At 47.6% G+C, this 15,435-nt stretch overlaps 6 protein-coding genes and 1 non-coding gene across 7 annotated transcripts; 4 read left to right on the top strand and 3 right to left on the bottom strand. All coding sequences in view use genetic code 12, as the record gives it.

Annotated features, from left to right (window-relative positions):
* Positions 1 to 205: 205 nt before the first annotated feature.
* Positions 206 to 3,637, top strand: RGA2 (Rga2p; the record flags this gene model as incomplete). Its single annotated transcript, XM_001482159.1, has 1 exon — positions 206 to 3,637. The coding sequence occupies one exon, from the start codon at positions 206 to 208 to the stop codon at positions 3,635 to 3,637; it is 3,432 nt and encodes a 1,143-aa protein (XP_001482209.2).
* A 16-nt stretch (positions 3,638 to 3,653) lies between these two features.
* Positions 3,654 to 3,890, bottom strand: PGUG_05228 (uncharacterized protein; the record flags this gene model as incomplete). Its single annotated transcript, XM_001482158.1, has 1 exon — positions 3,654 to 3,890. One exon carries the CDS (start codon positions 3,888 to 3,890, stop codon positions 3,654 to 3,656), a length of 237 nt encoding a protein of 78 aa, XP_001482208.2.
* A 598-nt stretch (positions 3,891 to 4,488) lies between these two features.
* Positions 4,489 to 5,856, bottom strand: ASK1 (Ask1p; the record flags this gene model as incomplete). Its single annotated transcript, XM_001482157.1, has 1 exon — positions 4,489 to 5,856. The coding sequence occupies one exon, from the start codon at positions 5,854 to 5,856 to the stop codon at positions 4,489 to 4,491; it is 1,368 nt and encodes a 455-aa protein (XP_001482207.2).
* Positions 5,857 to 6,484: 628 nt separating this feature from the next.
* Positions 6,485 to 7,189, top strand: PGUG_05226 (uncharacterized protein; the record flags this gene model as incomplete). The annotated part of the gene is made up of 1 exon (XM_001482156.1): positions 6,485 to 7,189. The coding sequence occupies one exon, from the start codon at positions 6,485 to 6,487 to the stop codon at positions 7,187 to 7,189; it is 705 nt and encodes a 234-aa protein (XP_001482206.2).
* Positions 7,190 to 8,272: 1,083 nt separating this feature from the next.
* On the bottom strand, positions 8,273 to 9,808 carry ARH2 (NADPH-adrenodoxin reductase; the record flags this gene model as incomplete). The annotated part of the gene is made up of 1 exon (XM_001482155.1): positions 8,273 to 9,808. The coding sequence occupies one exon, from the start codon at positions 9,806 to 9,808 to the stop codon at positions 8,273 to 8,275; it is 1,536 nt and encodes a 511-aa protein (XP_001482205.2).
* Positions 9,809 to 9,908: 100 nt separating this feature from the next.
* Positions 9,909 to 9,980, top strand: PGUG_05948. Its single transcript has one exon. It is a non-coding gene; the product is annotated as a tRNA-Asp (tRNA).
* A 1,579-nt stretch (positions 9,981 to 11,559) lies between these two features.
* On the top strand, positions 11,560 to 15,294 carry KIN2 (serine/threonine protein kinase; the record flags this gene model as incomplete). Its single annotated transcript, XM_001482154.1, has 1 exon — positions 11,560 to 15,294. One exon carries the CDS (start codon positions 11,560 to 11,562, stop codon positions 15,292 to 15,294), a length of 3,735 nt encoding a protein of 1,244 aa, XP_001482204.2.
* Between the last annotated feature and the right edge of the window lie 141 nt (positions 15,295 to 15,435).

Raw genomic sequence — 15,435 nt, 5'->3', positions numbered from 1 at the left:
CTTTCACCTGAAAACTTGCATAGACATTCGTCGTAGCCGGCACGACCACACTACACCTCTGACCGGTGTTCATAGTGCCGTAGGGCTAAAAATCTCATTTCCAACACTTTTCGTTTAACGTGTACAAATTGCAAAAAACTCATTTTTGGCCCTAATTTTCGCCACCAAATTCATCCCTGCTATCACAGACTGCTAATACCCCAATATGGTAGCCGAAGAGTCGGTTCCAGGTTCATTCGACATACCTATCCAGACCTGTAAGCGATGCGGAGAGCCGATATTTGAAGGTCATGCGTATGAATTAGGAGAAGATCGGTGGCATATCCACTGTTTCAAGTGCTCCAAATGTGAAACATCGCTTGGGTGCAACTCCAACTTTTTGGTGCTTGGAAACGGGAATCTTATCTGCTCTAATTGCTCGTATAACTGCAAGCAATGTGGAAAGAAAATCGACGATTTGGCTATTTTGACAGGCGACCAAGCTTATTGCTCGTCGTGCTTCAAGTGTCGTTCCTGTAAGCTCAAAATCGAGGATTTACGGTACGCAAGAACATCCAAAGGACTCTTTTGTATGAGTTGTCATGAAAAACTTATCGCCAAGAAGAAGAAACACGACTCAAAAAAGAAGTTGATGGCCCAAGATGGACTGCAAAATTCCACTCCCTCCGAGCTAAATACCCCCGAGATGAAACCAAGAGACAGAAGCAATTCCAGATTGGACCTGTTACGGTCAGAATCTTCATCTTTATCGAGATCCAACTCACGGAAAAACGTCCGTCCTCCTCCGCCAGAGCTTCCCGTGGAGCAGATCTACAACAGGTCTCTCGCGCTGGACGTTTTCACTGCATCTAACCGATCTGGCTCGAGCATCAGTACCAAAGACAAAAATCTTCCACCTCCCCCAACCGAAGCTAAAACCCCCAACTCGCAGCCATTGCCTCAGGACTCCTTCCATTTGACAAAATCAGCCGTCTCTTCGTACTCACAGTCCACCGCTACTCAGTCCTCCGAAAAGCCATGGGACAGAATCTCGCCAGCCAACAGTAATACCTCTTCAATTGAAGAAGTGGTTGACAGTGACGACGAACTCAACCAGAAAACGACGTCGCCCCTTGACAGGCAGCTCCACACACCTCCTATAAACGGACAATCCAGCAATCAGCTCCAGCCAGCTGCGCAAATCAGCTCGTTGGATTCACATTCCTCAATGAGCCAGAGAATCGAATCTCCTTCATTCGTCTCAAAACGAAACTTCCAGGGCAAAGACCTTCTAATTCTCTCTCCCAACCAGTACTATGACCAAGCTCCGTCCGCCAACTCGCCTCTGGTTTCTGTTTCTTCCGAAGGCAGCAGCAAGTATAGCGGTGACAGAACCGGGTTGGAACCTGGTACTATGGACCGTCAGCGTGGAAATGCTTCGCCGTTTGCTCGAGCCAATCGTCAAGCTCGGGTTCTAGAGACGTCACCGGAGCATAGCAAGGACGATAGTACTGGCATTGAAGAATGGCCTGAACAAAGAAACGCAGCAAATGTAACGCCAGTCAAGAGAACGAAAAATATCGACTCTCCCTCAACGGTTGCGTCTCCACCGCCTCGACTTCCATTGCCAAATGTTCCTTTAACACCAAACGAGAGCAATAACAAAAGTTCTGACAAGGTACCCCCAAGACATATCAACAGGTCGCCATTCAAGGATTTCAACAGGAGTCCCCAGGGCTTGGGATTGGAAGGTATGGAGTACTACGATCCTGAGAAAATAGGATCTAAGGATAGCGATAGCCCCGAGAAGAAAAACGGTCATAAAAGACAACCCGTGGACCACAAAGTGCCCAAGGCTAAAATTATTGGGAACCAAACCCCGGTGGTGACCAATCTCGAGGACTCATACGGAGACCAAGTCAACGAGCAGGAAGATTTGACGAGAAAATACTCGTTGAGAAGCACAAAATTCTCATTGAAGCACAAGAGATCGGTTTCGGGAGGCAGTGGAAGTGGACTCAGCATCAAACTCAATCCGTTCAAAGGAAGAGACGATCGTGGACATGCCAGACATGTATCTGATGGTTCCATCAATGGCAATTCCGCGTATACTACACCACCTTTACCACGAACTTCACCGATGAATCACCCCTCCTCGTTCACCTACAGCCCCAACAACTACAACGGACACAACAGATCGACTTCTGACACTCCATTTGTGTCCAACTTGGAAAGCTACAACACTGGAAACGAGTACCACAAGAACGAACTTGAGTTGCGAGGGATGAAGCTCGAAATGTACCAAATGGATAGTCAGCGGAGTTCATTACAGACAGAAATCAGCACCTTATCAGAGCAAAAGACAAAGATTGCCAGTGCTGTTGAAGCCATCAAGGACAAATTCTCTAAGGAAACCACCAACTACGAGATTCTCATGAGAGAAATCGCAGACCTAGAAAAGGTCAAGTATGGTCTTGCCGAGGAAAACCGTCGTCTTCGCATGGAAAACGACCAATTGGACTCGTCCTTGAGAGTTCCCAGAAACAGCGACATTGGGTCCACGGCCGAGACTACTTTGGCAGCAAGCTTGGGCAGTACCATGCCGTTGACGAAGCTGACGTCGTCGTCGTCGTACATCAACGAAACTCCCAACTACACAAATTACGACGACCAAAACGTGGAAACGAACAAGGCGACAAAATTGAAATTCTGGAGACGAGCCAAGCTTGGGTCCAGCAGCTCGCCGTCGTCGGCGCCGGTGCCTATACAAGTTTCCAGTCCTCAGCTAGTGAGTCAGAATAGACTGGCCAACGGAAGCAATGGCATGAAAATGAGCCAGAGCCATAGTTCCACCACCATCAACCCAGCGGAAAACGGTACACATTCTCATGCCAATTCAGGGAGCGGAAGTGATTTTTTGAGTGTTGAAAAACCGAAAAAGACATCGTCCAACCAAGGGTCGTTTTTCACTCGAAGCAAGTCTTCGAATATTTTGGACTCATTCATCGGAAACAATTCGGCCAGCGAAAAAGCCGATGGAAATGCTCCACTTTTCTCGTCTACCATTCAGCAGCGGGCCACTTTCGAGAACGAACTGGTGCCGTTCATAGTCACAAAATGCATCCAAGAGGTGGAGGTCCGCGGGTTGGATGTGGAGGGAATCTACCGAATTTCTGGTGGAAATTCAGCCATTGTCAATATCGAAAACTGCTTTTCGAATCTTACCGGTAAGAACGACGACAAGTACCAGAAACTCTTGGAAGCATTGGATGTGGACATCAACGCTGTGACTTCAGCACTCAAGCGTTATTTACGCAAACTTCCTGAACCTATTATACCGTACAACATTTACACCGACTTCATCAAAGTGGGCCAATTGAAGCAGACGCTGTCGTTGGACCAACAAGTCCACGAATTGAAAACCAAAGTCATTAACAGGCTTCCACCAGCCAACAAAAATACCCTCGAAATGTTGTGCCATCATCTAAATTTGATTACGCAAAACCAGGCTTCGAATCGAATGGGCACCAAAAACTTGTCTGTTGTATTTGCACCCACACTAGCACGGGACCGAACCGGAGAACGCGAGTTGACGGATACGGGACATCGAAACGACGCTACAGAGTTATTGTTGGAAAACTATGAACTTGTGTTTTAGGACTATATACAAGAACCTAATGAACGTTTTTGATTGCGGGACTCAGGTACATTTCAAGTCGGCGATGACCTACGCGTAGCAAGTGCTCGATGACACTGAACTGTTTTTTAGAAACCAGGCGATTTTTCGCGAACTCCTGCTTTATATAAGCACGCCAGTGAGCCTGGTATTCCGGCGGCTTTGTCCGCACTGTCCGGAACGACTGGCGGCATAACTTAAGCACGTCGCGCTGCAATCCTGAAAGTCTTGCCATGGACCGGAAGTCACCGGTTTTCGTTGAAATGCGGAGGTCACTACGCGTGGTGTCTGGATGCACGGATCAATTCATTAAACTAATATACATTTACTTTGCGTAGGTAAAGTCGACTTCGCCATCACGGTGGCCGTCACATTCGCCGCCCATACCGCAGGTACAGCTTCCCTTTGCTCTTTTACCGCATGCACAAGCATCAGAGGATGCAGGCACTGCGTTTTCAGTTGCAGCCTTGGCACAGTTGCAATGCAATGCAGGTTGAGCCCCACATGAACAAGTAGATTTCTTTGCGCACACGCAGTCACCAGAAGCACACACCATTTTTGTTGTGTTTGCAGCCAAGGCGGATCTTTATAGTCAAACCCCGCTGCGTGCAGGAAAGTGGTGTGACAGATGTGGCCAATCACGCGCGCGCTGAATGTCAGCAGCGGACGTAAGCGATCTGTGCTTACTTTGAGCCTGCAGATGACGATTCTTGCGTAATATGCGTAATATGCGTCACCGTGCAGTCAGTGTGCAGCTTCTCTTCAGTCACTCTTTAGTCACTCTTCAGTCTTCCGTTCTCTATTTGTCCTATAGTACATAATATACATGGCTATCAGGAGCCGTAATTCGTAAACTCCTTAAGCCGATCTCTGTAAAACTGCCCCAATTCCGACGTGCTATTATCTGTGGTATCGTGCTCAATGGTTGCAAATAAATCTTGCGGTTTTTCACCAGACACACCCGTCTGCTTTAATGTTATTGACGAATTGGTGGCCACGTCTTCAAATGCTTCAAGCAAATTGGAATTTGTCAGGGTATTTTCTCGTGGTTGAGTCCAGCTATTCTGGTCTAAAAACACATTTTGTTCGTCGTCAGCAGTCGACAATCGACGCCGTTTATTGGACCCAGTTTCTATGGTTTGCAAGTCTGGAAGTTGCATATTTTCTTCCACACTAGCTTTGTTGGTGTTAGTTTCCATTTCTGGAGGCGCCAACTCGCTATCGTCTCCGTATCGGATCCGTACCCCCAAAGGTGTTCTCATTATATCCACCGGCTCGTTGGAATCGGCACCAATTTTTGGAGTTCGCGGGAACCTCTGCAACGAATTTTGGCTGCGAAAGGGCGGATCTCGCATGGGAGTAGCTGCAAGAACCTGGGCCTGAAGTTGAGCCAGATCACGGACATTTTTGGATGGAGAAGGTGGTCCAAAGTCCGAAACGAGTACTGGTGGTTCCGGAAGTGTTGGCGACGAATTGATAAATTTACGAATCACCGAATCGCGGCGGTGGCGCTCACTGGTGGTGGCGCGGGTATCCTTTCGTGGAGAGATGGATATTCGGTGGTAATTGTCAAGAGACTGGCGGATGGTGTGGGTGATCATTTGGGGTGTTGGCTGGACAACAGCCCCGGGATTTGCATTTTTTCGTATTGCTTCTGGAGTCGACGCTTGTATATCATCTGCCTTGTGAGGACGTTCAGGTGACCACGTAGGAGTTTCTCCGAGACCGGCAAAAGCGTGGCCCTGATTTTTCGCGACATCGAGCCGATGAGCATGGTCTGTGTTCTGGTGGTCTTTTTCAAGCCAGTCGGTAGTGGATTTCGATGTGGTTTCGCATTGGTTTTCCTGAGCGTCAGCTCGCTTAGAATTGGCAATTGTATTCAAATTGGTGCCTAAATTGGCCGGTGCTTCGTAGCTGGTAAGTTCCACGTCTGCTGCCTGTTCCAAGAAGTATTTCCAAAAATTGGCATTGTTCCACACTTTCTGAGACGATTGAGCGTATTTAGCAAGAATTGGGAACATTTTTTCAGAAATTACTGCGTTCGCCTTGGATAAATTTTTGTCAATTTCTTGAAGAGTAAGGGTGATTTCTTGCTCTAGTTTTTCAAGCTCCAACGTCGCAGCCGGGTCCGAGCCCGCGCCTGAGCCCACATGCGCCGATTTGCGGCGCGTCAGCCCGGGAGCTATGGAGTATCGCTTCATGAAGATGGGTTGTTTACGCGTTGAGAAGCGGAACAGACCCACACACCAATAGATCCAAGCACCTACAACCGAGTACTGCCTGCAGGAACAAGCACCATTGGTGCGACCACTCAACCCAGTGGCGACTCGGAATGGGCAACAGCATGTCTGTATCTTTTGCGCCCGAATGCACGCCTGCAAAGACCAAGTATGACGAGTGTTTCAATGCGTGGTACTCGGAAAAATTTCTTAAGGGAAAGTCGCTCCATAACGAATGCACGGATTTGTGGGATGAGTATATCACTTGTGTGAACACTGCGTTGGCAAAACAAAAGATCAAGCCTATGTTGGACAAGGCGAGGGAAGACCAGCCGTTCACGAGTGAGGAGATACAAGGAAAGGAAAAGTAGGAGAAAGAAACGAAGGGAAAAAGTGGAAAGGAAGAAAAAGTAAGAGGAAAGTCATGTAAATAAATAGTAAGAAAATGATGCAGAGGATGCAGAGGGACTGCGTTTGAATACTGTGTCGGCTGTAGGTGAGTTGCATTGCAGGGCGTCCACTGCTTATACGCCGTGAGCTGCAGCGGTGCACCGGTGTAAATATTTATCTATTCTATTCTCAATTCTATTCTCTGTTCTTCTCCATTCTTATGCTCGTTGAAGAGGTGCCCAAAGGCGCTAATCCTAGGGTATATTTCTCGTCGTCTGTCAACCTCTCAGCCAAATCTCGCCCGTATGCAAATCAAGAATCAAATGAAACTGCAGCAGAATCCGCTTCTCGTCAAGGCAAGAATAGGCCCAAAGTAAACTACAACCTTACGTATTTGATGAATGCACAGACGCAAATTGCCGATTCCAGTTCTGGTGGAAGCCTCAAGTCGGCTCAACAAATCCAACTCGAGCGAATAATTTCCAAGCGTTTGGTGGACCTAAACCGAGAACCGGCATCTGGAGCTCAGTTTGAGCTTCCTAAGAATTTTGCATATCACAGTATTCACGGTGGAATTAACCCCGATAAGAAAGCCAGACAGGGAAACACCCCCACCACCAAAAAGATTCTTTCTGCTCGTCGAAATCTCAATCTGTACTTTGAAGAAGAAAGAAATGTCATTTCCATAAATTCCATTTTGGCACTCAATTACCAATTTGTCGATGCTATCGACAGTATATCTTCCGAAAATGACGGTCCAGCTTCGAAACGACGTAAACTTCGAAAAAGTTCCACATTCAAACCTCGGCTTAGACTCTGCTGTATTTGCGGCCAAAACTCGTCTTATGCAAGATGCACTTCTTGTGGCTTATTTCTGTGCAGTGTTCGATGCAACCGAGTACACCAGGAGCTGCGGTGCAATTAGCTGCTAGCGTAGCTAGCAATAGCTAGCAATAGCCAGAAAATTGCAGCTTTTGAGCAATTGGTGCTTATTCTTGCCGAGCCGAAATTTGACCAAAAATTTCACCAGAAAGTATAGTATAATGAGGTTTATGAAAAACAGCCAATTCCTCATTATGATTCATGAGATTTGTGTGGTGGTTGGTATTGGTGGCTTCGGTGTTCGGTATGGCCTCGCCAGACTACCATGCTTTGGTGGAATATGTCAATATTGCATCCATCGCTTACTGCATTAACCGCGGCTTGAAGCCCGGAAAATTACTGTCGTTTTGCACGCTAGACAGATGCACCAATGACGCTCTCCAGGACCTTGAGATTGTTGATACCTTCGACTTTAATAACTGGGCCGAAATTGGTGCTGGGTTTTATGCCATCGATAAGCAAAACCAACGCATAATTCTTGGGTTCCGAGGAACATCTTCGATTCGAGATTGGAAGGGAAACATCGATGCCATACCTGTTCCGTACCGTCCTATCGTTCGAAAGCGCAAAAAAGTCCCCACCAAGTGTGAAAATTGTCTTGTTCATCGAGGATTTTACCAATTTCTCGAACGAAACTGTATGGATATCATTGAAAAAGTGCTGTCTTTGAAAGAAGAACACCCTGATTTCAAGCTAGTGGTGGTTGGGCACTCGCTAGGCGGAGCGCTAGCCATCTTGAGCGGAGTGGAGCTCCAGATTTTGGGCCACAAAACGTTGGTTGTGTCGTTTGCTAGTCCAAAAGTCGGCAACAAGGCGATGATGAAATTCATCGACGACCAGTTTAAAACCCGCCAAGTTGTCCACCAGGTCAGAAAAACCCATTCCTTCGACCATGGCTTCATCAGAGTGGTCCACAAGAACGACCCGGTTCCGTACCTTCCACCAGGCATCTATGCTCACGGCGGATGTGAGTACTATATTAACAAGGGAGATCTTCCTCATGGCCCGAAAAACCTCGAGCGGGACTCTGGTCGAGATTTGAGCGAGTTGGAGTTTCTCCAGCAGTCTCTTGGCATGATTGATTTGCATTCGGTGTGGGGCAGAAAGGAGCACCGCAACTACTTTATCACTGTTCCAGGGTGTGCTGATGGGCAATAGCTAGCATCTCCTTCACTTTGGAGTACTTTACTCTTGACTTTCCCAAAAGTTTTCCCTCGTCAACTTCTTTCTGATTAAGCTTCATCCAGCTATTCCAATTTACATAGTCCAACTTCTCAAGCTTCTCGTCTATCGACAAGGGCGACGAGCTAGAATAAACGTGATTGGACAAGTCCTCCAAGATAGTATCGGCGGTGTCGAATGAGTCCATCATGGTTGTTGCAATTACGCCCTGGGGTCCATTTTTGATCCACCCAGATGTGTACCATCCTTTCTTGTAGACGGGCTGGTGGGTTTCCTCGCTAGAGCTTGCCGTAGACAAGACTCGACCTCTTCTATTGAGAATTCTATTCTGTTTTTTGTCGAAAAAAATGCCGATGTCTTCAAATCCTCGTAACGGTGAGCCTTTGTAGCCGATGGAAAGAAGAAGAAGATCCGTCTTCAAGAAGACTGGGGGCTCTCCCGACTCTTTAATTGAAGTCTTATGTGTGAGAGAGTCCTTTTCCAACTTGTTTTGAGCAAACTTGACTCCAGAAAGTAGCTCGGGATCGGTTTCACTAGGAACAATTTCCTTGGGCGACATCAAATATTTGAGAGACCACGTTCTGTCGCCCACAACCTCTTGCTTGGAGAACTTGTTCAAGATATCTAGTCTTCGTTTATCGACTCTTCCCAAAGATTTGGGGTCGATACCGTCCATGAGCTCAGGTGCGAGGGTGATGAATTTGACATTATTTGCTTTGGCGACCTCGAAAAGCTCCCGAATTTCCTTGTTGCTGAACGCTGACTCGAGAATGCCTCTCCTGGCCACGATATTTACATTTTTCACGGCGCTTTGTTTGAGAATCTCAACAGCATTTTGCAGCATATCGGTGGGTGTCCAGTGGGTTTCTGGGTCCGCCAACAACACTCTGGCCACATCTAACGCGACATTGCCGTTGCCAATGATGGTCACATCGTTGATCTTGTGCAAAGGTGGAGCTACAAAGCCTCCAAAGTACTTATCGGGAAACCCATTATACCAGTTGACAAACTGGCGAGCAGAAATTACTCCAGGTAAATTTTCGCCAGGTATATTTAGCGAGTTATCCGCCGTAGTACATCCGTATGCGAGCACCACCGAGTGGTAGCTTTTGTCCAAATCTTGGAGAGAAACATCGTTTCCAACATCAACATTTCCGAAAAATCGGACATTATGTTTGTCATGATTCTGAAACTTTTGCATAATATCGTCGAGATATTCCTCACAATTCTTGACCTCGGGGTGGTCCGGAGCCACCCCATACCGGCTCAAACCATAGGGAGCCGGAAGCCGTTCAAAAAAGTCGATATTAAGTCGGAAATCGTGTTCCGGTGAACTTCGATTTAGCAAGTGATGAGCAGTATAAAACGCTGCTGGTCCCGAACCAACTATTGCTATTTTGTAGGAAGGTATGTGGCTTGCAGTTGAGAAAAAACGCTTTTGCGCAGAGCAAAAATGGTGCCGGAAAGCCAATGCCAACATGAGCGAAAGTAAGTTCAGTTCAGTAAAATGTGCTGCAATTTTGAACAGTACTAAAAGTGCGCGTACTTAAGACAAGCATCTGCAATCTCTTACAGATTCGTCCGAGATAGTTTAGTGGCTAGAATTACCGCTTGTCGCGTGGTAGACCGGGGTTCAATTCCCCGTCTCGGAGCTTTCTTTTTTGCCTACCAAGAGTCAAAGCGGTACGCGCACGACACGCGCACACAACTTCTTTTCAGATTTCAATCTCACGACACATGGCCGAGGTAGAAGCGTCTGGTGCGCCCAGCGACGGCAAAGTCGATCCTTCGAAGTTCTTATCGTATATATTGCACTCTGCGGTAATGGTAAAGTTGCACAATGGAGTCCAATATAGAGGAAAACTTCAAAGTATTGATGGGTATATGAACATTGTTTTGGAGAATACTAAAGAATTTATCGATGGAAGCGAGATCCGGTCGTACGGGGATGTGTTTATAAGAGGCAACAATGGTAAGTTGAAGAAAATGGAGAAAGAATTGATGAAATTGAAGAAAATTGAGGAATACTAACACAGTCTTGTATATTAGTGCTATGTGAAATACATGGAGGATAAGGAAATGTGAGAAAGCTGTAAGAGAGGGAGTAAATTGTAGTGAGAGTAGTGTAGACTGTAGCAAGAGTAGTATGGTCAAATGATTTTATCAGCTTATGGTCCTGGCAGTCTACTTGCGTAGACTACCATTCTACCATTCTTAAGCTGCTGTCGCAGCTTAAAAGGGGCCTGCAGGCAGGCCGGCGAATGAGAGCGCGCGCTCGACCGGGATTGAAAATCACCTTCAACGTTTTACCAAACATGTCATTTATTGTCAGAAGGCTGTTGTCCACATTGATTCCACCCAAGGTGGCTTCTGCAAAGGTAAGTGCCCCCTATTTATATCTAGCATCGATTTTTGGTTGTTTAAGTTACTAACTCAGAACATTGGGTCCAACCCCAACGCTAAGAGAATGGCCGAGGTGGTTTCTTTCTACAAAAAGTTGCCAACCGGCCCAGCTCCTGCCGCCAAGAAGCCCACCTCGCCTTTTGGAAAGTACAAGGCTGCTTACTTTGACGGAGAAAATGCATCTGGAAAGCCATTGGTGCACTTGGCTGTGCTCGTCATTGTGTTGGGATACACCTGGGAGTACCAGTCTCACTTGAAACACCACAAGCATTAAGTAGTGAATAGAGAGGAAATAAGGAGGTGTAGAAAAGGAAGGAGTGTAGAGAAAAGAGAAAAGTGGAAGAAAAGTAGAAGAAATGTATGAATGGAATACTGAGAAGAGCAATGAGAAAAGTGAGTGAGAGTAAGTGAAAGTAAAGTAAAAAAATTAACAATTGACGTCAAACACCAATACTTACAAATCTCTACAACTTCATTCAATATTAATTTTCTTTTTAATTTTCTTAACTCTTCACTCTGTCGTCTCTTCATTTGTCGCTCGCTACTCTCTCGCTAGCTGCAGGACATTCACAGCAACAAACAGCCCATCAAATTCCCCAACCACTGGTCATTTTTCCATTTTTTTTCACATTCCCACTCAATTCCCCTCCACAAACACCCTCCCTTACCCTTTACCCCCCAACACCATTTTTCTCCAAAATAACCCACACCCCCCAACTTCGTCGCCTCCTGCACGGTGCGCGCACTTCCTCCCTTTCATCTCTGTGTATACCAACATATTGGACCCACCACAAGTCGGCGAAAACTTCCGTTGAGCAAGCCCCAACGATGGATCCGGTCTCTTTCGAACACCGGGATCCCACAAAAGCGTCTGCTGACGACTTGTCTTTCCAGTATCCACCGGCAAATGACCAATCTTCAACTCTGCCTCCAGCCCAAGTTCATGTTGTGCAACCAAAAACCGACTTTGCCACCACTTCCTACCCTTCTGGCGACGGCCCGCTGCTGGAAACTCACGCCCAAGGCCTCCATCCACCCCAGCCGGCCACACCTCGAATGCTTCGTTCGGTATCGGGATCAGTGAAGGGGTCGCGTAGCGACGTTCGAGTTGCTTCCGGCCCGCCGGGCCACGAGTCGCCACATTATGGTGGTTCTGGCGACGGTGGGTCTCACTCGCGAACCCCTAGTATCGGCAGACCGGTTGCTTCGCCGATGAATAAGGAACTTCTTCCGCCGGCGGCTATCAACCGCAAGCAGCAACAGACCCAGCCCCAAAATGCCAATCACCCGAACTTTCAAAAGGACTCGCCACGGGTCTCTCATCACCATCTGCACTCGCAGCCACAGACTCCTCAGAATCAGACTCAGAACATGACTCAGAACCAGACTCACCAGCATCAGTCTGCTCAGCATCAGTCTGCTCAACAGCATTCCGCTCACTCTCAGCAGTCTCACGGTCTGCGCCAGTCGCTGCACCTGTCGCACCAGTCCCAGTCTCAGCCTGTTCAGCCTGCTCAATCACACCCTGCTGGCTCGCAGCCTCACGGCTCTTCGCAGCACGGCTCCTCGCAGCAGGGCCAGCTGGGCTCTCAGCAGTTCCACAGAAAGTCCATAGGCGACTGGGACTTTGTCAAAACCATTGGCGCCGGGTCGATGGGTAAAGTCAAGCTTGCTCAGCACAACAGCACTGGCGAGATTTGTGCCGTTAAAATTGTTCCCAGAGCTGCCAAATTATACCAAAGAGCCCATGCTAATGATCCTCCGCTTAATGCCCAGGCTTCCGCCCAGCGCCAAAAGGAATTCGAGAAAGAAGTGGCTCGCGATAAAAGAACTATTCGTGAAGGTGCTCTCGGCCGTCTTTTGTTCCATCCGTTTATCTGCCGCTTGTACGAAATGGTGCCAATGACCAATCACTACTATATGCTATTTGAGTACGTTGAAGGCGGCCAGATGCTCGACTATATCGTGTCGCATGGATCTCTCAAGGAGAAGAACGCCCGTAAGTTTGCTAGGGGCATTGCGCTGGCGCTTGAATACTGTCATCGTAACAATGTGGTGCATCGTGATTTGAAGATCGAAAACATCATGATCAACAGAAAAGGTGATATCAAAATCATCGATTTCGGCTTGTCTAATCTCTACTCACCCAAAACCTTGCTCAAGACCTACTGTGGTTCTTTATACTTTGCAGCTCCGGAACTCTTGTCAGCAAAGCCTTATACGGGACCCGAGGTCGATGTATGGTCTTTTGGAGTGGTACTCTTTGTTCTTGTTTGCGGAAAGGTTCCGTTCGACGACCAGTCAGTGCTGGTTTTGCATGAAAAGATTAAAAAGGGCAGCGTGGTGTACCCTGCTGACCTCTCCAAAGAGTGTGTTTCGTTACTTTCTCGCATGTTGGTGGTGGATCCGCTGAAACGGGCCCTGTTGTACGAGGTGATGCAACACCCATGGATGAACAAGGGCTACGATGGTGTAATGTCGTCTTATCTTCCAAGACGGACACCACTTTCTCTTCCTTTGGACCCCGATATCATCAAGGCTATAGCCAGTTTTGATCTTGGATCGCCGCAAACCATTACCGAAGAATTGACCAGTATTCTTTCCAGCGTTGAGTACCAGATGAGTGTGGAAAACTGGTACAAAATCGCCGAGCTGGGTCGCGACTATGCATCTGCTCCAAACTCGCTGCTTCTTCCGGATCCAACAGGAGGCTACCATCCTCTCATTTCCATCTATTTTCTCATCAGCGAAATGCGTTCCAGAAAACGGGCCAAAGAAGAAGCCGCCAAGCAGCAAACTGCAGTTTCAGGCCAGTCACTCCAGCAACATTCTCCGGCGCCAACTCCTCGTCAAACTTCGGTTCCTCCTCCTCAGCAGCATGCCCCCACCCCGCCAGTCCAGAACTCTCCATTGCCTTTCCCAGAACAAGCCCATACTCTTGCGCCGTCTATGGTTGAGTCTAATAGTTCCAGATTGCACGAACTGTCGCAACTTCCTATGCAGCAACAGAGCCCAACCGTCAAGCACGACACCTTGGATCCCAAAGCTGGATTCAACTCTATTCTTCGTCGGATGTCGTCGAGAAAAAAAACCACTTCGCCCACGAGAACAACTCCGGAGTCGTCTTCAAATCACAGCATTCCAACCGTCGAAGTGGGGCATGTTGGCGCTGCTTCGAACACACCTCAGAGGTCGTATCTGCCGCAAAACCTCTCGCCAGAACCACTGGCTTCGGCGCAATCTCCAGACCCCATGGTTCGTCGTGGTGTCAGCATGAAGGTGACCGCCAAGGAAAAATCTTCGTCCAATTTGGATGCTTCTCCAGTCAAACAACAAGCACCTGTTCAGCGCCAAGCAGGGCCCAGACACGATCGTTCGCACTCCACTACCGTTGCCAAACCAAGATTTACTCCCGTGGAATACTTGCCGCCGTTGCCTAATCTTGATGCCGAGGTATTGTCTTCCACGAAACCCCCAGGAAAGTCTCTTCATCCTACTGCTCGTGCAAAATCCGTGGGTGGTCATGTGAGAAAGGAGTCTTACAACACACGTAGTAAAACCCAGCAGCAACCACCTTTACCCAATGTCATGGCAGGCCAGAATTCCGACGAGCTTGTTGGCGGAGGCCGCGACGACGGGTTCTTTGATGACATTACAATCGATGATATTGAGCACCAAATCGTTCCCCAGCTCAGCGACAGGGAGATCATCGACCAGTTCAACAACGCTAAGCCTAATAGCATGCCGTCGATCGAGTATCCCAAAACTCTCTTTCTCAAAGGCTTTTTCAGTGTTCAAACTACGTCTACCAAACCGCTTCCAGTCATTCGTTACAACATCATTCGTGTATTGAGCCAGTTGGGAGTCAAGTTCCAGGAAGTGAAGGGAGGCTTCGTGTGTGTTCACACACCTTCGTTGTCGAAAATTTCGCCAGAAGGATCTGCTAATGCTACCATAGCTTCTACCAACGAAGAGGAAGAAAAACTTTATGGAGATGCTTTCAAGTCCACGTCTTCCTCCATCGAAGGATACCACCATGAGCATGAATCCGAACGCACTCCCCTCAGACAGCCGTCGTTACATCTACAAACGCAAGCGCTCTCACCGCCAAGTGTCAAGACCCATAGATCATCGAATTCAGTGGGCCATCGGCGAAAGATTTCCATTGGCAATTCCATTCTTAACCGCAAGAAGAACGGATCTCAAACGTTAATGCCGCCTAATACTCCAGCCAGCGCCAAGATAAGACTGTTGGATGATGACTACGAAGACTACGATGATAGCCGATTTACCGAAGATGACTCGCTTGATTCTTTGGGAGGCATCATGGTGGGAGGCGGCAGTGATATGTTGGTTTCTTCGAGATTGGAGCAGCGAGTCAACCATAAACATACCGCCAGTAATTCTGGAGCCAAGCCTAAGAAATCACCATTGAAATTTGAGATCCATGTTGTTAAGGTTCCTCTAGTTGGACTTTATGGTGTTCAATTTAAAAAGATCCTTGGTAACACATGGAACTACAAAACGTTGGCGGGTCAAATACTTAACGAGTTAAACTTGTAGTGCTATCATTTATTTACTTCGTACATAATAATAACCATGGCATAATGTACAATTGTCGGAGTTTGCATATCGGAGTTCGCGACGCGAGTTACGGCATACGTTACGGCATGCATTACGGCAGTTTTGCGTTACGACAGTTGC

The sequence above is a fragment of the Meyerozyma guilliermondii genome, genomic scaffold (assembly GCF_000149425.1).
Source record: "Meyerozyma guilliermondii ATCC 6260 scaffold_7 genomic scaffold, whole genome shotgun sequence".
Lineage (NCBI taxonomy): Eukaryota > Fungi > Ascomycota > Pichiomycetes > Serinales > Debaryomycetaceae > Meyerozyma > Meyerozyma guilliermondii.
The sequence above is the reverse complement of the archived record's forward strand: the minus strand, read 5'-3'. Positions and strand labels throughout refer to the sequence as shown.